This window comes from Dromaius novaehollandiae, chromosome 12 (genome assembly GCF_036370855.1).
Source record: "Dromaius novaehollandiae isolate bDroNov1 chromosome 12, bDroNov1.hap1, whole genome shotgun sequence".
NCBI classification, from domain to species: Eukaryota; Metazoa; Chordata; class Aves; order Casuariiformes; family Dromaiidae; genus Dromaius; species Dromaius novaehollandiae.
In genome coordinates, this window is record NC_088109.1 from 19,136,185 (window position 1) to 19,158,468 (window position 22,284).

At 44.5% G+C, this 22,284-nt stretch overlaps 1 protein-coding gene across 31 annotated transcripts in view; it reads right to left on the reverse strand.

Annotated features, from left to right (window-relative positions):
* Window positions 1-22,284, reverse strand: part of MAGI1 (membrane associated guanylate kinase, WW and PDZ domain containing 1) — a 344,450-nt gene that overhangs the window by 137,762 nt on the left and 184,404 nt on the right. The window contains exon 1 of one of the 31 annotated variants that reach the window (XM_026109999.2): window positions 7,920-8,043. The exons of the other annotated variants lie outside the window; for them this stretch is intronic. Within the exon in view, the coding sequence (XP_025965784.2) occupies window positions 7,920-8,028 (109 nt within the window). The 5' untranslated portion in view covers window positions 8,029-8,043. Of the gene's footprint in view, window positions 1-7,919; window positions 8,044-22,284 lie in introns of those variants that run through there. 31 annotated transcript variants of the gene reach the window in all.

The following is a 22,284-nucleotide window of genomic DNA, read 5'->3' on the forward strand; positions in this document are numbered from 1 at the left end:
GATCTAGAAAATGAACCCAGAGAAGCTTGCACAATATTTTAAATCCAAATATTGTAGCCTTTTCATGCATGATAACTGGGGAGTAAAATGTGAAACCACTAAGCTTGGCATCTGTACTGAAGAAGAGGAACACAGCAACGTAAATTAAGGCTATACAAGCCCCCCCAAAAAATACAAAAATAGTGTTTATAATCTAAAGCGCTACCAGTGCAAATAGAAGCAAATTATTTAGCTCAGCGTAATTTTTAAGTTGACTCAATATCCTTCCATAACTACATCCCTGCTTAAAACTGAAATACGTTCCTGCTTGAGGGGAAAGCCAGGAAAAAGGCAGTGCAAGTGCCGCGGCGCGGGGAGGACCTCGGAGCAGCAGGGTATCTGCTCGCTCCACCTCGCAGGAGAGAAGCTGAACAGGAGACGCGTGGGAAAAAACCCCGCTTGGTTCCCGGTCGCCGCTGCGCCCCGGGGACCCGCACACCACCCTGCTTTCCCCTTCCCTCCCCAGCCAACGCCGCGGGGGGGTCGGCTCCCAGCTACCACGCATGGACCCACATCTCATAAGCTTTTCTGGCAACCTCAGGCTTAGTTATCTGTGTCTTTTTGAAATACAGAGATGTGTGGGAAGACGTGTTGAGAACTTTTAAAAACTTGCTGTACTTTGATCCTAATTAACAGGCTCAACTGAAAGCAAAGCAAGTGCAAGGCTAATTTTCGCAATATTTTTCCACCATCCCTAGACAGAGCCTTTTTCCTGGCACGGTTTAAAATTAATGAAGTAAATATGTTTGCATATTTATCTTTTCATTACATGGAAACAACAACAAGGAAAACAGATTGAACCGATAGCAGAATTCTTCCACTCCAAAGCAATCTGGCCACGGTTTTTGTTTCAGTTCATACAACAAAACCCAAATCAGATGAGCAACGTGAGTTCACTGGCCACGTAAGCAATCAGTTTTATCCAGCAGAGCTACTGCAGAATAGCCGCTATTGGAGCTGACCCCTTCATTTTATTTTTCAGGACAGACACCAAACTGGTTTCCAAGGAGCACATCATCCTTCTTGAAGTCTAACAAATAATTCACTTTCCAGCTGCTCCACACAAATAACAAGACTCATACAGCTAGTGAAATGGTACCATGTGGCTCAGGTGATGGAAATGGAAAGGCACTGGAAATGGAAAGGCAGTGGAAAGATGAAAGAGCACATATGGAGGCAGGTTCATTACGCCTCGAGTTAATTCCCAAAGGGCTCTTTCCATTTTTGGAACATGCAGACCAAAATCAGACAACCAAAGCACCAGGGTCGCTACACTACATTGCAAACCACGGTCCGGCCAGGACCTCTTATGCACCCATAAAGTATCCATCTCATTACTGGCTAAACACCCTCTCTTCTGAGAGAGGGAGAGCATCGCATCTGGCATTAACTCTCCTCTCCTATCATGCAGTGCTTCTTGCTTGTTTTCACCCTAATTATCATGGATTCAAGGATTCAGTAAAAGCAGTATGGTTTTTTTTTTCCTCTTAAGTTTACAGAGGCTAAGTAAATGTGATGGATTTTGCTCTACTCAACAAGTCCTAGTTATGCCTTGATTATTGTATCGATCGCCAATACAAATGCTGAGTACCCATGATTGAAGCAATAATTAAAAGGCGAGCTATACTCTGCAGATGTTCCTCTACTATTATAAAGCTGTACGCCTTGGACTCGGCTGTTCCCAACATCAATTACATATGCACACGCACAAAACATGACGGAGATTCGGATTTCAGAGATTACAGGAGGAAAAAGAAAAGGGAAAATAATTATTACTTCCCCTCCATCACCACATGACAGAGAATTAACTAGCATGCATAGAATGAGCTCTTAGGATAGCTAGAAGAAAAAAGCAGAGGAAACCTTCAACTATGATGAGGGCGTTTGGTCCATGAAGACTTGCTTTTGCCCCACCTTCAGGTGTGTGATGCTTAAGGAGAGATCTTAGTTTTGTGAAACATCATCTGCTGCAAAGCTTTTATTACAGCTTTAGCACTTGAAGCTGAACCTACAAATACACTGATTGAATTCTTCAGCATTTCTGCTCAATTCTTACTTCCATTCCTAAACAGCTTCACGCAGATGTCAGCAGCTGCACCGTCATGAACAAAAGACAAAAAAAAAAAAAGAAGAAAAAGGCACTTCCACGCTTCTTGTTTCTTGTCCATCAGTTAGGAAGAGAGTTTTAAAAGAAATAAAGGTCACCTGAAGTTCATATTCAACAGAGACACTGAGAAAGCACAAAAACCTACTGTTCTCTACACACAGAATAAAATGCATCACACTGCATATATGACCTAATTAAAGTATCAACCCTTCTCAATTGAATTCCTGTTGCCATTTTGTGTATTTATTTTTGGCTTTGTGTACAGGTAGTTTCGTCTTCTCTTTCAGCGTACAAACAAGCAAGATCCTTCAAGTGACATTGTGGTGACTGACATGGTAACTACAAACTCCTGTACTAATCTTTTGCCACAAAAGCCTTGGAAATAGCGATGGATCTCAAAAGTAATTGTTTTTATGTGCATAAAAGGTTTTGCTCTTTGAACTTCACTAAGATGACACAGTCATTACTATATAAAAGCGTGAACACTTTCTTATATTTTGCAACAATTGTCAAGCAAGTGAAAGCTTTATTTGATTTTCATACGCATGTGAAGACAAGATTTAGTGCTCTGGTGGAATAGACTGTGTCAGACGGGTTTTAAATTGTAATGCTATCACTTTAACATCTTTAAGGCACTTTTTAGAAGATAAACTCATCTGCCTATAATGACTAAATGACACAGTAATGGAGAACAGCCAAAGACTTTTTGGTGGTAATAAAAGAGAACACTTCACCGAGGAAAAGAAAAGTGAAGAACTGTGCACATCCCAGAAATGCTCTCAAGAATCTTTCAAAATAATAAAAAAAAAATACATAAATACGTACATATACAAACACACACATATGTAGACTGAACCGGGATTGATATAGATCTATATTGATGACACTGTGCATCACTTCAAAGAGGAAATAAAATGAAAAAAATGAAAAGAAACCCTCAGAGTGACTTGATGCTGTAACACAATTCTGGGGAGCATCGCTTTGCAGGTGGTGCTTCTAGGGCTGGTGAGAGCTGGTGACCAAGACTAGCATTGCACCAACTTCCAAAAATACTTAAATAATGTGGCACAAGTTCCCATGCTAGACGGGCCAAACTAGCTCAGCTGAAAGCCCTCAGAAGAGTAAAATGGGGAAAGATACATTGTAATTGTACAGTAATCCTCTCCCAAGCATCCCAGGCTCTATACGACCCAGTTAAGCATACACATTTTATTCTCTCCTATGTAGAGGAAGTATTGAATAAAGTTGTTGCATTCTTTTGCAAACGTGAATGGCATAATTCTAAACAAAAGATTTTGTGGGTGCAGAGCTGCAGTGATCTGCCTGTTTCCCCGGCTGCCGAATTTGTTAAACTATTGTCATTAGAAAAATTGCTCATCATAGGCCTATGTGGTACAACAAATGCGGAATAAAATGTACTTCAAGGCATGATTTGCAAGTGAAAGCCCATCAAAAAGCAATGAATATGCTCCAACAATGCCAAATGAATAGCATAGCTCTGTCAGCCAGCACATGAACCAAATGCTTGTACTTGACATCTGGCAGTAGGTAAAAATGTGCTCAGTGAACTACAACTCCCAAAGTACTTTGCAGAATATCAATACCCAGTAGGTTGGAAAGTAGCTATGGTTGGACCACTAACAAAACACAGAAGAAACAAAGAAAATGCTGTCTTTTAGGTAAGACAGGTTAACTATCCCAATAAACACAATACATAATTTTCTTAGCCCTTTAATTAGATTCTTTATCTGTTTGCATTTTTCTATTCAAATTCATCATAATAGCTCATCACTTAGTCAATATTTTCCAAAAGCAGAAGAATTCTCTACTTTGCATGTGCACTGATGCCAAAAAACTTTCTCCATTATAAATCAGCAGTTGCCATCCTTCCTTCTCAGCCGAGCACTAGAACATAAATATGTCCATTGAACGATAACTCACAACCACAAATATCTATTAAAATCTCAAAAGACATCGTGCAGACAGCAACGTCCCCAAAACAGGATTGTGCTCTCTGACCTGGGATGACTATGGCCACAGCATGGTCTCTCTGGCTTTTGCATTTTGGGCAAATCAGAAGGAATGGCCAATGCACAGCGTGGGACATGGCCTGGTGGTGTCACTCACAGCAAGCGGTACCGCACCCGTCCCTCCCGCTGCCACACTGCTCTCCTTATTTGTGTGTGTAGCTGGAAAGGATGCTGAAATACAACTGCTTTTCATTCCTGGCTCTGAGGCAGTATCTTGGTCTGGAGATAACTAACGGCTGTAGGTATGTGGGTTTTCTGAGGGAGAGGGAGAAAGAAAACAGTGATGCCTTTGCTAAATTGCTTAAAAATGATCTGATGTTATCAAACATTATGCATACCTCAACATTTGTAGGTGGCCACATTTCACAAAACAAAGCCAGTATATTGAAATAATGATGGGAATGGGCTACAAGATGAATTTATGCTGGCAGGACTGCTGATAAAATCTGCAAATATTGGGTTTTGGTGCTGGAACTCGGCTGATGGAAGACTTTAAGGACAGGCACCACGCTTCTACCAGGATTCATCACAGATCATAAAGTAGGATTTTCAGACCCAGCTAGCATTGGCATTTCTGTTCACCCTGAAACTAATGGTAAAACTCCCCTTCACAACGACTGAGGGAGAACTGGTCCAAGGAATAGAGCTGAAAATTACAACTCTTGGCTTAAAGTTAGATAAGAAATGGACACCCTTTACTAAAAACTAAATGAACAGTCACTGCAAGAGCATAAATTGCAGTAAGTGCAGCTGCAATATAGAAAGTTCTCAAATTTGACCACTCAGGAGGTCACAGATAGAAGGAAAGTACCACTTCCACATTTTCCTTCAAGACATACAAGGTCAAAACCCAACAGTTAAGATGCAGGGAAGATAACGGCTCCATTTACACCACACCTATCTTGTGCTTGCACGCTCACCAAACCGGATCCTGAGAAGACCTTGTTCCATGCAAATACAACCCATTATGTCAGCACAATTAAACTTAACGGTATCATAAAGTCAGTGAGCATCTGGAACTATCGATACGGTTTCACTTTATGGACACTTTGGTGGGGGAATTGCCGCTTTCTTTTACATAATGACACAGCTATTACGTATTTTGGGGGGTTGTGCTTGGGGGCTTTTCTCCCCAGCTTTAGCTTAACAGCTTGGTATACCTTCGTTCAAACATACACAAGTTCAGCGGCAGTGAATTCCTTCCAGATTGAATCTTGAAATATGGTGTATATATAAAGAAGCTTTCTCATCAGTTCAACAGCTTGTCTTATCCTGATGCATTGGAATAAAGAGACAGCTCACTTTGGCCATATGTTTCAGTTGTGCCTCTCACTCCCCCGCTGTCTTTCCACACATACCATGACCGTGGACAACCTCTCTCTAAGTGGGCAAACAAATGGTTTAGCTCAGATCTGCACAGTGTGTGCTGACTTGTGTGGGCTCTAGGATCCAATTCAGTTTCAGCATTGCAGGCAAACATATTTCTGACAGACACCATGGTAATTAGAGCACGCTAGATTTTATTAGATTGACAACAGATTACAGGCCAGAATTTCAATGAGCAGAAATCAGCGTCGATCCACCGAAACCTGCGGTGCTACGCTGATTCAGGCCAGCTGCAAACGTGGCCCCAAATCTTTCACATTGCTTCATGCCCTGTTACGTAACAGGATTTTTAAAATTAAATGTTTTCAAGACCGCGTGTGTGGTACGTCATCCAACTGCCCACCGCAGGACTCTATGACATTCACACATTTGGTTTCCACTTCAAATCATCTGCCCCCCTCCAAATGGTTGGGATTCATGAAGGACACCATAACGGAACTTCTACTAAAGAGAGACCTTTTTGTCCTTATACAGTAAAAAAGAAACATATTTGTCTTTCAGGATCTCTGTAGGTGCCAATGGCTCTGGACTGCCTGTCATTGATATTCCTCTGAAACTCTCCAATATGCGTCTCCTTTAAGTCTTGTATCCAAACTATATGGACTGGAGCTTGAATTGGTGCCGACTTCTACTGAAAACCCCAAACCTACAGGCTCAAACCCAAGATCGACAAGCACAAGCTTTGTTCCAGTGGCATCCTGGCATAGGCACCAGGCTCTCGAGGACTGGAAGCCCAAGCACAAGGATCCTCAAAACAACGTGATCTCGATAGGATTAATCACATACTTTGTGCTGGGGAAGATCCTTAATTACCTTGTTAGAGGGGAGTCTGATCTAAAAAGCTAATCTGTGCTACATCTTGTGACCCTGCACCTATTCTTTATTAGCCCTTTTTCAGTAGGTAATGGGACCCGCATAGCAAACCTCAGTCTTTACATAGCCACAGTAAGATTCCCACTAACGCTGCAGCAGGGAACAGACCCTGAACTGTCCCTATACAAGCAGGTGACCTGGCTGTGCAGGGACGAGCGCAGAGGAGGCTTGTTGCGTCAGGTAGGTCCTTGCGTGTTACTGTAACCACGGGCATTAGCAAATCTCATCAAGCACCCATCTGACCTCATATCAGGGGTGAGTTGCATTTGTTTTGATAGGGGAAAGAAAAGAGGATAAAAATCCATTAAGATGAACCAACTATAACGGGCAATTGAGAACATCCCATTTATTTGAAGTAGATGTTATATCGCAGAACATTTCAAGAGCTTCCTGATGTTTGGTCTATTTTTAAAGACATTCAGTTAGTCATAGATGAACCTCAAAACATTCAGTGCTTCGATGCAAATAAATACGATTATCCAAGCCTGTAACCTGATATAAAAAAGGCTACAATGATTTACACCAGCTGAGGAGGTTCAACTAGGAGGCCAGCCTCCCTTGTAATGCACAAGGATTTTTTGCTCTTCCAAAGCAAGTTCAGAACACTCCAAAATCAAGAAAGTCTTTTCCACAAGAAGATACCATTATTACAATCTAGCCTGATCTGTAAGACAAGCCAAGAGTGTCTCACCCAGTGTTTCCTCCACCAAAGCTGTAACTTCAGCTTTAACAATGCATTATCTTTTAAGATGATGTTTAAATCATTTGGATGCCTCCAAGACTGGAAGAATCCACTCCATCCCTTGAAAAGTTTGTCTGGGACTATTTTGCATGCAGTAAAGCAACAAAATAAAGCCAAGACACTTAATCAGTTCAGGGGACAAGCAGGAGGAGATTCCTTTTTTGCTTTTAAACCTTTAGGTAATGTTATGCGAATGCCTTATATACAAGAAAGAGGTATTTTGAGGGCAGAGTGCTGTCCAGAGGGTTGAGTGATGTCAGCTACTCTTAGCAGCACAAATAACCGCATGTATGGAGTAGAGAAATCTTTGCCTCCAAATTAGTAACAGAACATACAAATTAAACCCCAGTGAACATTTTAATAAGGCAAAAGGCACAATTGGCACATTATAAATTAACTGACTGATTAGCCCCCACGTCGGACGAAACTTATCCCCCCAGCAACTCAGAAAACGCTTCGGTGGCGGGTGGCTTGACCCAAGCTACAACCCCATGCCTGGTGAGAGGTCCGACGGGAGCAGCAGCAGAGATGAAGACCCTCCTCCTCCTCCCTCCGAAAGCATCACCGACAGTCCCCCGTAAGCACCAACTCCCCGATCCTGCGCTCATCCGAAGTCAGCGGGAACAAGCCAGACACAAGGACTCCCCTCCGCCGCACCCGCAGAACACAGCTAGTCTCCCCAAACCTCCAAAACCACTTCTCATGGGTGAATTAAGACCATTTACGGCCACAAGCTTTGTACCTGGTAGGCATCGCGGCTGCAGCGGCGGCGTTTTCCCCCAGCTCTCCGCACAAAGCAGCTTGCGAGTACACCGAAAAATACTGAGCGCTCCAACGGCGGCTTTACTCATTCCAGAACAAGTCTGCACAAGCTCTCCATAGCTATTCTGTTTTCCAGAAGTAATATCTCTTGCTCAATAAAAGGAAGGTTTTACATACCAAAAAGACACCTGTCTGCATTAAAAATTAACTACCTGTAAAATTACATTTTTTTTAAATTAAGTATTTTTTTGGCAGAAGCCAAGTTTACCCCTTTGGCCACACTCCTATAACTTGCAAATGTTTTAACTGATTGGGGTCGTATTTAGTTGAGCATTTTCATTTGGGTTTACAAATAAATAACACAAATTTCACAGGAAATTGTAAGCAGTTCCATAGGAAAACCATTATGAAAAGTTTGGCAATTAGTAAGCCCATCAAGTTTTTTTTTTTTTTTTTGTTTTTTTTTTTTTTTTAATATTCTGCACTATAAAAAGAACGGCTTTATGACCATTTAAACCATTATCATGTGGGCTGACCGTACGAACACTAGCTGGGCTCTATACCCCAGGGCATTAGTATTTCCAGCTGGATGATGGACAGAGTTGTTTGTTGTTTGATCTAGCCGCATCCGATATCACAAAGAAAAAAAATAAATGGCGAGCATAAACAGCTTGACTCAGTGCATGTGAAAGCAAGCTTTTCCCCTGAAATAATTTGCTTTTATTGATTTTGAAACCGAGACAACTGACTTCCACAGCCTTTTCTTTTCATGGTTTGGACGATCCCACCACGGTGACAATACCAAGGGTTTATCCTCCTCATTTTCCAAAACTCTGCCCAGGGGTAAGTTGTAACTGCAAAGTATGGCCTGAGCATTCATAACACACCAGGGTGCTTTGATCAAGAACTTAACCTTGCAATTTGGATGCTATTGTTAAATAAATGACTGCCCTGCTAGTTTTCATTAATTTTTTCTGGATTTTCTGGACTCAGTAGGCTTGTCAAAATTCCCAGCATCCTGGTGAAAAACTGCTAGGCAAGGGAGAAACTCTTCCCAAGCCTGAGTTTTTCCCAGTTTTGCTCGTGTTTCCAGCGTGCCAGCGCTCCACTGCTCTTGCCCACCTTTCCCAGCCACGTCCCTGCCCCAACCTCTCCAGCCGCTAATACGAACCTCTTTTCCACGTATTTCTCCTCTCAGAATCTAAACGAGGTCCAAAAGACCTGTTAGTGTTATCGAGTAGATAGATACCGCGATACAGAAAAAGCCAGGCTTTGCTGCTGCCGTGGGAGTCGACGGCGAGGGCGATGCCAGGCCTCCCGGAGCGGAGGAGCGCCGCGGCCAGCGGGACGTCCCCTCCCGGCTAGACGGAGGTGACCCACAGCCAAAAGCTCCCTCCAAGAGGGAGGCAGTTATCTTCCCTCAGCCCACGCACTCTTCTGCATGATATTTTGCCCAAGGATGAGACATGTCATAGGAAATACTATAGTAAGCAAATTAATTTCCTGTGGTTCACAGCTCCAACGCGCCAATGCTCCAAGGAAGACACTGGACATCATTTCCATTGCTCCAACTGAAACCTCTGTCAGCCCGTGACTGACCAGTGGTTCATCACTCATATTTTCCACTGTTTTATACCCAGTCTCTGGTTCAGCAAATTCACTTGCTCAGCAAGGCTGAGAGCACATAGGTAGACAGAAGTGATCCATTTTTTTGTCTCCCCCTTTAAATTCAGCACTACAGTCTTGACCTAATGAGGCATCATTTTTTCTTCCTCTTTCTGCAAATAAACCATTAGACTATCTAATATGGTATGTTATTTAGGAAAGCCAATTTAGGTGATAATTAGCTAGTGAATCTATTGTAAAAATACAAAAAGCACATAGGCATGATTTAAATGTTAAGTCCCATTTTGGTATTAAATCACTCAGCTTCCATTTGACAATACAATGCTCAGAGACACAAATTAGCCTTTATCTATAATTATATGCACACATTTACCAAAAGATAAATATTTTGAAATATATTTTCTGGGAAAACAATCTTGAGATGAAACAATGAAGCATTCATATCACCCTCTGCCTTGCTTAACGCAGGTAAAAATGGTATTTCAGGTATAGTTCCCAGCAAATTGCATGCAGCACAGCTGCTTCAGAATTTGCAGGCTGCTTTTTTTAGCGAGCTCTCACTTCTTTCATCTCAGGAAACAGAAAAGCATTTGAACTTAATGGCCATGAAAATGAGGCGGCCAGAAGCATAAACGCCACCAAGAACTTGACATTATGTTACCTGGAGAGGTCCACGTCCCAAAGAAAGACAAGTGGCCCTTGCAAGCATCACTGGCTTTGCTTCGTTTTATTTTTGACCAGCCCTTCTTTTGTTTCTGTTCATCCTTTCTTTTACATACATCTCATTGACTCAGAGAGCTTCTCTGCAGCCTCAACACAGGCCTGTTTTCAGTACAAGAATATACAACAGAGCTGCCCTTTTTAATTTTAGCTTTAACAATGAAAGTCAGATTTCTAAAGCCTCATCTACAGCATAATATTTTGCCAAGTGAATTTATTTTTTCCCTTCCTTCTACAGGCAGCGCCACAAAAGCCGCACTTTAATAATTACATACTGCTTTTCATCCACAGATCCCAAAAAGCTTTAAAAAAGGAGCGTATCATTAGCCTCAGCTTACAATGGGAGAAAATAAGGCAGAGAAAAGATGAATTCTCACCATTATTTGCGTTTCAAGGGGTGTGAAGAACTCTAATGAGACTGGAAGCACGCAGCACCATGTCCTCTGCATAAAGCCGAGTAATGGAGTTTTTCACCCCGAAGAGCATTCACTGCACGGGTGCAGCTCCACAGCAGCATAAGCAAATCTCAGCAAACCTAAGCTAAACCTAAACCTAAGAGGTAGCAGGCTCCCCTACGCCCTTCCCCATCGTCTGGGGCATTCAGCTGCCTTGCCGGGCATCACAGCCCGGCGCCCTGGAAACTCAGCAAGTCCACTGGAGCACACAGCGAGCTGGGAGAACACCTGCCCTAAGTGTAGCGCTTCCTTTCCTCTCCACTTCACTCCCTCTATCTTTCGAGGAAGATAACGGATCAGCAATTAAAGCAGCCAAGCGGTGCCGGTGCAGTAGGTACCGTCTATTCATAAACTGCCGTGGTCATTGTTACCATGGGTCACCTGCAGCATGCTGAAAAAGTTAGACCGATAAGTTTAATATCAGGTGGCATTTAAGCTGCTGACAGCCTATTAAGCCCACTGTGCTGCAGGATGCTGGTGCTTAATTACTGAGATGGTATCGGACCTCACAGTCAGCGTAGCGTGGTACGTGTTGGTTTGCAAGCAGCGCTCAGCAAACCTTTCATAATAAAACTTCAAGCCAGAGAGGCTTCAAGCACAGGAGCAGTTTTAGTCCAAGTGCTGCACAGGAACGAGGAGCCTGGGCATGTTGTGTATGTTGTGCATCAAACAGCAGCAGGCCCCACGTTACATTTTGAAATTTCTCGGGACAATAAAATAGCTCTTCGGCATGGATAAAAACAATTCTCCTTGATCAGGAACGAAATGTGGAAGGATGTGCAAAAGATCAGTCAGTGCATCCAGCCAAGGCACCCTCCTATTAAGACATCTTCAGGTAACTTAGGATGAGTCATTGTCTTAATCCCCTCTTTTTTAAGAGGAAAACTGCAGCACGTGCAGGAGAAGGCCAATAGGGAGAAAGGATAGGAGATAAGGGAGGAAAAAATAGAAGGTTTGAACCCAATCATGTTTTCTACTTCCATAAAGAAAACAGACCACAGGTCCTCAGAGCACAGTTAAGATTTGCTGTAGGACGACGTTCAAGTACCATGGGGATGGTCAGCAACATAAAATAACTAGATTATAAAAATTAATAGTGTTATAGACTCATTTTGAATGTGTACTTGTAAGAAGTCTTTAAAATGAGGAACTCCAGAGGGAAAGCATCAAAAAGTAATGTAATTAGATAGGAGGCCAGGAAAGACATCAAATGAGTTTAAAGTTTCCCCCACTCCACCTAAGAATACCCAAGGATTATCGTTTCTGAGCCCAAGGCACAAGTGCAACCGTTTGCTCAGCTGGCGGGCACATGCCGATCACTCCTTTTGCTGCGACAACACTGCAAACCTCAACTAGCACCAACGAGGGCAGCTGCCGACCACCATATGGCGAGCAAAAATATTTGTTTTTAAAACACGCCTCTCAAGTTGCAGATAGATGACCAAACAGGTTATAGACAGATGACCAAAAGCAATCAAGCTACCACTGGCCACGTGACAGCATTAGGGTGCCCCAGTGCCGAAGCAGAGCGTGAGCTTTTAAAAAGCAAAAATTTAAGATCATAAAGCAATGCTTTTCATTTTGCATTTGCTCAGGACGGCATACACGGCTAGTTACAGCAGCTCAGCTGATGAGCAGAAGTTCACTAAGTCCTGCCAGCCCCATCAGTTTTGCCGTGCAAAAACATCCTTATTTATGCACTGCAGTTTGTTTTGGGAAACTCATTCTGGACTGGAAGCGTTGTCGCCAAGAAGAGCGGAAAAGTCCAAAGAACAGGTTTGTGAAGCTCTATAAATACAGACAGAAATACAGTAAATTTGATACACTGGTAAAAGGAGAAAAGGGATCAGAAAACAGTTACCATAAAACCTCATTATGAAAGCACCCACGAGAGCCATCGGTTTCCACTATTACTATATAAAGACTTTTTGTAATAATGGGGATATCTGAAATAGTGCTTAGTGCAGTGGGACAGGCTTTAACTTCACAAAGCCTGTTACAACAGGCAACTATTTAATAAGGCTGCTAGAGGATCAGGTCAGCAGGTAATTCGCCAGGAGTGAGCCACTTTTAAATATTTTAGTAAAAGAACACACTGAGATAATAACATCTCATTTACCAGCTTGCCCTTCAAGATGATACAACCCTAGTATCTCCTTTACGGCAAGGCAGACCTTTTATTAGAAAAAGGTCCTTCAATTTGAAGATCTCCCCATGGTGACAGCGTGCCATTTGCAGCTCGAGATGCAAAGGGTTTCTACGTACAAAAGCAACATTCGGGCAGCATTAAAATCTCCTCTTGCTTAAAAATTAAAGCTTTCTGCACATTAGATACAGGCAGTGGCAACGCCTGAAAAAGCTTGTTTGACATATTCTGTTATAAGCTCCTGTTTTTAGTCATTCCCGTTTTAAAGTTTCCTAAACCTTAAATGCGGTGGCTGAAATCTCCCATACTCGTTCTCTGCCTCTCCTTAACAGCTTGGTCTCTCTTTGCTTTGGGAGGAGATAGGAAGAAGGAGGAAGAAGGGAATGAAAATAGCCTGCCAATTTTCCTAACACAGTCACGGAAAAAAAATGCTAGTTTTGCCCATGTGGCAAAAGCCCACTCTATTTGCTTGAAGACTGTGAACACCTCAGCGATTACAGCAAAAGCGCTGTAAAAGATTAAGAGACTTTTGGTATAGAGTAGTGCAAAAGGCAGGCGAGGAGCCTGGCATCACTGCTTTGAGACAGCAGAAGAATGACTCCCGGCAGGAGATCCAGGGCATCCTGCAGCGTGACACCCTCATATCCCACATAGAGGGCTATGTATTTTGAAATACAGGGGGGTCTTTTGCTCCCTGCTCCCTTTTCAAAGAACTTAAATTTCACAGAAAAAACCACTAACATAAAGACCTCCCCCAAAGCAAGCACTTACAAGCTAGGAAAGGCCACAGTTCAGGTTGCTGGAACAGGTTTTGTTTCTCTTTGTGAATGCAGATGTTTCTCAATGATTCTTCCACGCTTTTGTCAGACGTTATTTCGTTTATAAAACCCATTTCTCACTTCGAGAACACATTTCACTTAGCATGCGGCAGAGAAGAGCAAAGGAGGCTGAGGGTTACAGGAAGGGGAAGGCAATCTCGTACAAGGGGAAAGTGCTTACCTTCCACACGCCTGTTTGACAAAGCTTGCCAAAATAATGGCAAATTGTAACACAGAAAAAGGTCAAATTATGGCAGCCTCATTTCCAAGATTACCTAACCTTGGAACCCCAAATTCTCCTTAGTGACAAGTCTATTCAAGCTCTGCCCAAGAGGTAGAGTCCTACCTGGGGAAACATCTCACAGATGGTGCTCTAGAAGGAATGCCTCAAAACACAAGTCTACCATTACATGGCTGAATTTTTCAAAAGACCTCTGTTGGTATAACAAGCTCCCTAATGAAGCTAACACTAACTCTTCCATTTCATTTTAAATACTTTGAAACTCTAAGTCAATCATGCTTGGCTTGTTAGTCTTTCCTAGGACTCTCCTGAATCCGACAATATACTTTTAATTGTGCCACGGTACATTTCTTTATTTTAGTTAGGCTGGCAAAGCTCCACAGCTGAGTTTCTCCTTCACCTTTTTTGCAGCGGTCCTGTTTATCCCAAACGCTGAAGCAGAAACTCAGCGGCGTGGTGTCCTGAACGGGCACCTCATCTGTGGAGAGAGGGCGGGTTTGGGGTTGCCATGTGATGAACATGCTGATGTGGTAGTGTAACCAGCACAGCTCAAAACCAGACTGCACCGTCTTGGGGAAGCACAGGGAAGATGAATAGAGGTCACTAATATTTAGTCACTAAGACCTTTATAAAAGTCAGAATACTTAGACTGCAACGACCTGGAAAGGCCACTGAACTAATAAAACAATATAATACATGAAATATGAGAGAGAGAAAAATGGAAAAAATTGAAAAGAGTCCATCCAACCAAATGATGACTAAGAGGGCTGATATGATAAGGGGAATTAAATGTTCTGTGTTGTACCCTAATAACCTAAAGAAAATCTGAAACTTCAAAGTATTGAGCAAAGCAGTGCTCAACTTTCATGTCCTCCAAATCACATGCGACTGAAGATGAGTCCTGCCGAATTGCTAAGCAGTTCCTTAACAGAGTGATAATAAAACTAGCTCAAACTACCCAAATTCCAGTCTCGCTGTGGCTTTGTAGAGCCCTTCCAGGTTCCCAGCAGCCTGGCACTGTGAGAGTACTTGCTGGGGCACTCATCTGCTTCCCAAAAACATCGTCTCATCAGCAGGTAATGCGCAACATCCTCGCCAGCAGCCCCAGGAGGGAAGGGCAGGGCTTAATGAGCACCAACACTGAATCACTTCCTGATTGGGGCTCAAAATAAGCTGGCTTCATCTCCACCAGAAAAAAAATTCTCAGGTTCTTCACAGATTAAAGAATTCTCTTTGCAAAGAGGCAGCATGGGACAGCATCAGCTCATGCAACTGGACATGGTAAATCCTTGATTCCACCCACGAGTTTAGGATGACAGGTCATCACGTTAAGATATTGCCTTGTCCACACTAGGACACTAATGCTCGTTGACTAAAATACGCTCAAAACACACCTTTAAACAGCCACCACTACAGGAGCACGCAAGTAGCTTGCGCTGCCCTGGCCCATACCTAGCCCTTGCTAAAGAAAAGCCCTCGGCTTCCTCAGACACCCCACCTTTCCCAGTCCACAGCATCTCTCCTTGAGGTCCACTCTGAAAGCCAGCAGTTTTTTCCTAGCCATTTCCCCACCTTTATCAAGGGCTTGCACGCCGGTGCCGAAGCGCCAGTGCACCCTCAAAGCAATGACACTATTGACACAGAGCCCGTTCCCAGCACCGCCTTGCACGCTGCCGTCGCTCAGCCCGCTCCCCGCTCAGAGTAGCGTAGAAGATCATCACCAGAACATCCTCCACGCCAGCAGGAAAAGCACCAAAGGCTCCTGCTAAAACCCATCCGCAGAGAGGGGGCAAAGAGGCAAACGATATTAAAGGCAGTCCTGTACACTAACAAAAGAAAAATTAAAATTTCCTGTCTACAACAGACCATGAGTTTTCTGATGCAAATGGAAATGGTGGTAATGATGCTCCTTCCAGATGGGACGTTATTTCTGTCTGAGCAGGGAAAAGAACAAGCCACGTTTCAATACAGTAAGCGATATCCACGGCCATATTCCAGTCACGGGCAGGACGTAGGCTGTTACAATGTAGGTTATTCATCTAGCATTTTTTCCTCCCATTTCAATACTGAAAAATTTCAGAAAGTATGTAACAAAGTCATTCAGGCATAGCACACCTGGGGCTGACTCTACATGCAATTTTGTAGGGAATTTTGCCTCTTTGAAGAGCTGGGTCAGCTATTTTTCTTCTCAGGTTTCATTTTCTTAATGAATCCTTTGAAAGAGTATTTAAAAAGAAAAATATATCCATTCTCTTGCAAGGAAAGATAGAGGTGTTTATGACTTCTTATATCAACTAATATGCAATTTTTATGGAAAGGTTGTACTTAAGATATTGTGGACTCCACAACTCATGACATTTTGATACCAGCGGTTCAATACAAGGGTGAATATTCCTATCACATAGACACACCACACGCATACACCCACACCACCATGTCAGTAAGGGACATATTGCTATCACTGTGTTTTATGCGAGTATGCAAATCTTATTATAAAGATATACAATGCCCGTCCCTTGGGCGAAATCAGTGAAAAATCGACACGAGGTTAAACCATCTCCCTTCCTTACACAGGCTTTTCTACCAGTCTGAAACAGGGTCAAGCAGGAACTTTGAGGTGATGCTGACTGATCCAAAGAAAAATCTTTTTTCCCCCATCAGCAAGGGCCAGGTTTTGCCAAAGCACATCTCCCACAGCTAGACAGAGCTTTTATAGAAATTCATTGCTCCTCCCTGCATTTCACCACACAAGGACAAACTAGCAAATTCCAATAACTACATTTTAGTTGGAACAACATCAATTACAGTGGTCAATACCAGCTTCACCTCTAATTAATAAGAAGTTGCGATAGGAATTTCGTCAAATGTGTGGGAATTCTTAAACTTGCTTCCTTCTAACCCCAAATGGTTAGAGGTGTTGATAGGTCCTGTATAAAATACCATTTCAATACACACACTTTTCTCCAGATTTATCTGCAGCTGAGAGTGCTAAAGGCACCCTCCAGCACCTCCAAGCTGGGGTGTTTCTTCAGATGGAGCACTACCGCTCAAGGATATTTTTCCTACTTCTCCAGGTTTTGTTTTCCAAAAAGAAGAAACCCAATTCACATGGTTCTGGAGCAGAAAAAGCAGGAACAGGACATCTGATCTGCTATTTCCTAGCAGTCGGCTGGAATGCTACTGGATATTACCAAGGGGAAAAAAATCTTACTCATGTATGCAGAACAGCAACAACAGCTCAGGATTAGCTGCAGACAGAAAGACCATATAGGATTAACACAGTGAACCAGTCATCATGCTCACCAGAATATTCAAGAGCAAAACATTCAGAGGATTTCAGGACAGGATTTAGCAGAATTTCGCTGAAAATAGCACCACATTTTGAATAAGCTTTACTGAATACCAAAGCACCCGGTATTCCTCAACCGAAATGACTTACTGTGCATGAATTTCAGAAGCGTTTATGGCATAACCACGAAAAGATTGAGCGCATGGGGAGGGATCGAAGGCTGTCAGAAAGACATCTCTAGGCAAGCTTCAAAGTGCAGGCAAGAGCCTTACCTACAGCGCATGAAGTTTTAAATGACTGAAACGCAGGGTAAGTATTATTACTGTCAAATGCCGAGGCAAGAACCCAACACCATTTAATCAGCTTCCGCTGCTGAATTAATGGCTTTCATTGCTGCTTTTTCCCTCCTGCACCGCTCTGCCTGCTATGACAGCCTGACTTGCGCTAGGGCTTGTCAACAGCGGCAACAGGGATACTCTAAGCTTCAAATTGCAGGGTGGATTACCTGCATTATGAGAACATATGAAAAAGAAGGAAATTTGCTTGCAAAAAAGCTTATTTCTGTTATGGTAAAACCTGGCTGTACAACACTTCGGCAGAGCGGAGCTGCCGCGCTCCGGGAGCGGCCGCCTGGGCTTTTGCGCCAGCTCCGCAGCGGTTTTCCAGGAGGAAGCAAGGTATCTTCCCCAGCTCTAGGTGGATCCACCATCGCTTCCCAGTGCCGGGAGCTGGCAGGAGGCACTGATGAGCGGGAGCAAGCTGGCACGGGAGAAGGCGCTCCCTGCTCTTCGGCCCCACTGCGCGAACCCTTGCTCTCCTCGGAGCAAAGTTATTCCCTGATATAATTTCCTACAGTACAGGAGGCGATGCACACCAACAAGCAACAGGTTCACAACCTGGCCCTTCGCTAAGCCAGATCCTCTAACAGCACAGCCATTAGCAGCGCACACTAGACTCCTGAGACTGAGCTAGGCTTTGCAGTTTGCCCGTTTTTCTTTATGCACTGCAGAGAAGAGAACAAGCACAACTGACAACAGAAAGCGCCGGCTGCTGAACCTGCTGGTTCAATTTAAAAACGAGCTCCATGCATTCACACCATGCACATTAAAAGAAGTCTTATTAATCTTCCGGGCAAGCACAGCCTTAAATCTGGATTCCTTTCGGCTGCTAATTACAACTGCTACACTTGCAAAAGATTCACGTTTACACGCGCGCAGACCGATGCCTAAGTAGCTCAGCATCAGCAGGACGGTACATAGAGCGCAACTGGTAACACAGCTGCTGCCAGAGGACAGCGATGCCCGACCCCGCGTGCTGCCTCAGCACCGGCAGCTGCAGAGCTCCCGGAGCGGTCCTGCAGCCCCGGACGGGCACTCGCTCGGACCCGGCTGCTCAGCAGCTGCCTTTGAACTAACCCACGGTCTCAGCCAGCCTTCGGGCAGGCACAGAGCTCATCCGCGCTACAGACTGTTGGTTATTTTTCTGAACTCTTGCTGTGGTTTGCACAGATGTAAACGAGCAAAGATGCACAAGGATTAAATCCTAGTTCATGGCTGACTTGTCCGTTCATCTGCAGACAAGGGATAGACACGGGGGAAGGCGGCTGCAACATGCGAAGCTGCTGCAGCCGCTGGCCAGGCTTTACCTGTCCTGGGGGCAAACGGAGCCCATCGCTCTTCATCACTGTTAACGCGCTGGTATTAAAAAAAAAAAAAAAAAAAAAAAAGAAAGAAAGAAATAACGCGAGCCTCTCCTGCAAATTCCTCGGGAAGTCCTGGGAAGAAAGAGAAACCCTTCCCAGCCTAGCAGTGTGCACAAATCACCAGCTCAGCTAGCTCCAAAGGCAAATATGCCATTTTCACTGGGAGACGTAGCGTGCCATAATACGAATAAAGAACAAAGACCCCTTTCACTCCGCTGACAAACACGGCATAGCATGTCACAAATCAGAGGGGGAGCAGACAACACCACGGCAGCCGCTAAATGGGCAGCTGTTATTAAAAAAAATACAAATAATAAAGAGAAATTATGTACACTTCCGTGCCCCCCCTTTCCCAAAGCCTTCAGGAATTACGCTGGCTAACATGGCTGTGAGCGGTCAGGGATGCAGCGGCGCACGGAAAACTCTCTTAAGGAGGTGCACGGGCAGCCAGTGCAACAGGATACGGGCAAATGCAAAACCAGATTTGGGGATTTTTTTTTTTTTTAATATGCATTGTGTGCCTTGTTTATTCCCGTTTGCACACAGCTTCTGCAACTCATTCACAATTAATGCATTTCTGAAGCAGCTTTATTTAAGGAGGAAAAAAAAAAAGAAAAAAAAAAGGGAAAAAGCCCCTTTTAACTCCCTCCCTGCCAGACCGCAGCGAGCCGCCTCCTCCGCGTCTCCCCAGCCCCCCGGGCCCTCCGCACCGGCGACCCGGCCTCCTCGCCGGGCAGTCGCTCTTCGCAGCCCCCCCCGGGCGCTGCCGTCGGGGAGGTTTTCCAAGGAGAAGGGGCCCCCCCGTCTCACTACGCCTTGAAGCCGCGTCCCACCTCCCCCTGCGGCGGGTCCGGGTCCGGGTCCGGGTCCGGGTCGGGCTCGGCCCGCGGCGCCGCTCCGCGCTGCAATGCGGAGGCGGGCGCCACGCTGCCTCCCGCCGCCCCCTCGGACAAGGCCCGCGGTGCGGCCGCTCCGCGCCCCTCCGCGCCCGCGGGGAAGGCAGCGCCCGGCCTCACTTGCCTGAGTCCTCCGCAGCGCGAGCCCAAACACACGATTAATCCTTCCCGTGCGAGGTCTGCTCTTAAGTCGCGGCGTGCCACGCTCCTCAGCTCTGCAGCGCAGGGGGGATAAAGAGCGGGGGGGGGGGGGGGGACAGGGCTGACTTACATCAGGGCTCCTGCCACATGACGGTGGGTTTGCGAGGGAAGCACAAGCTGGCAGCGGCAGCTGACAGTGCAAAAGGGAGAAGGCAGAAGGCTGCCTTTTATATTATTGGTGACATTTCTAACACATGACAACAATTTCCATCTGTATTTAAGCTGGGAGTGTGAGGAAAAGAGCATTACATCACGGCTCCTCTATTCCGAGGGGCTGCGGAGTATGTAGGCCAGGGGGATTAAAAAGCACCTGTGCACGCTGGAAATCTGAAATGCCGGGAGACAGATTTTCTCCCCCCTCCCTCCTCTCGCTTTTATTTCTCTCTCACCTTCCCCGAGCTGCAGTTTGAGAATATGCCCAGGGAAGCGCAAAATGGTATTGTCCTAGTTTGCAAGGCACACGAATGGGGGAACCGTGTGAATATAAATTCCCCTCTCTCTCTCCATAAGAGATACAGCACTCATTTTTGCAAGTAATCAGACAAAATACCGAACATCTCTGTTTTCTGCTGCACTCATCCCAACAGCTTTGCGTCTCTCTCAAAGTGCTGACTTTCATCTCCCTTTTAAATCTGCAGGGAATTTCAGCGACAGTATTAATGATTTTTTTCCCCTTTCTTTTGCAGCCAGCACGTCTGTATCTTTACAGAAGCAAACATCGCGCACAGGGGCCAAAGATATTTCGGAAAAAGCACTTGACTGCTTCAGAGCCAGCAGGTGTCCGTCTTGGACGCTTTCCACCTTTCTCACCGGACGGGATCGCTCAGATGCTATACCAAAACCCCAGGGGAGCTTCAGCTCACAGGCAATCCTCAAATCAGAAAAAAAAACCCCAAACCTGGCCACACCGGCCCGCGGCAGGCAGGGACACGCGCCGGGGTCGGCCAGGAGCGCTGCCACCCTGGGGGCTTCCGGCGGTCAGGAAGGGGAGAGGGACGGGGTTCACCTCCCTGTCCTGCTACAAAAGCGACAGCGGAAACATCAGCTCCCCAAAACAGCTTGGACCATCGACAGATAACGAGCCTTATATTAACTTTACAAGAGTCGCACGCAAAAAGGAGGGCGGACGGATTATAAATACAAACTACAGTCTCTTAATTTCACAGGGACGTAAACATTTCCATGAAAACACCATCTGGTCCAACACGCTGCCCTGTTACGGGTCCCTTGTTCAAAAATAAAAAATTAAGACCTCTTTGCTCAAGATTCGCCTTTCCTATCTTTCAACAACAGCCTCGTTGGGTCTGCGCCGGGGTTTGGTCACACTTCCCGCGAGCTCGCAGCCGCCACGGGAAGTCCAAAGCTTTCGATAAAGATACGTTCAAAGTACTGAACACAGTAAATTTGACGACTGCAAAATGGAAATAGATAACTCACTCCTGGCCCCTGCTTTTCATGTCCACGAAAGGAGAAATTCTGCACAAGCCGCACTGAAACACTCACCAGACGATACTTTGAGGAGGCAGCACCTAAATGGGACGTTCCCAATAAAAGCCTCTTTATTAAGAGAAGAAATGGAGCATTTTCCTCCGCATTTATTCAGAGATGCAGCTCCCCAATCATTTATGAAAACTCATTCATAAGATTTGGAAAGGGGGGAAAAAAGAAACAATCAAATGACTTATTTTTAATCTGAGGTTTAAAGGCTTTTTCTCTTTCCAGGAGGGAAAGAAGGAAAAAAAAAAAAAAAAGAAGTCCCACACACAAAGAAGGAATTCAATGCAAACCTCTGTTTCTGCATCCTGAAAGCCCCTTCAAGCACCACAGTAATCAATTGCTCAGAGCTTGTGTGGTCTGCAGCAAAAAGCTAGAGAAGGTAGTTAAGTTTATACAGCGTTCAGCATTTCGATGGCTTGCTTTTAAAATATGTTTAAATTTTATGGTTTTTTTTTTTTTTTACAGTTGGTTATGTCTTAAGAAAATGGTTGCTACCAATAACAACAAAAAAAAGTAGAAACAAAGAGGAAGAAAAGAAGCTCGACCTGTTTTTGAGCTGTTTACACAGGCTAAACTCAGAGCAATTCAAACTTGCGCCATGAAAACGGTCACAATTGCAATTACAGCTCCCTTCCTTATATAATTCCTGGACTTATTTTAGCATCAAACGCTTTGGCTCATACTAACAAATACAAAAATATTTAATAAGAGCGGCACTCTAATGCCAAAAGCCCCCAAATAAGCATCCATGCAA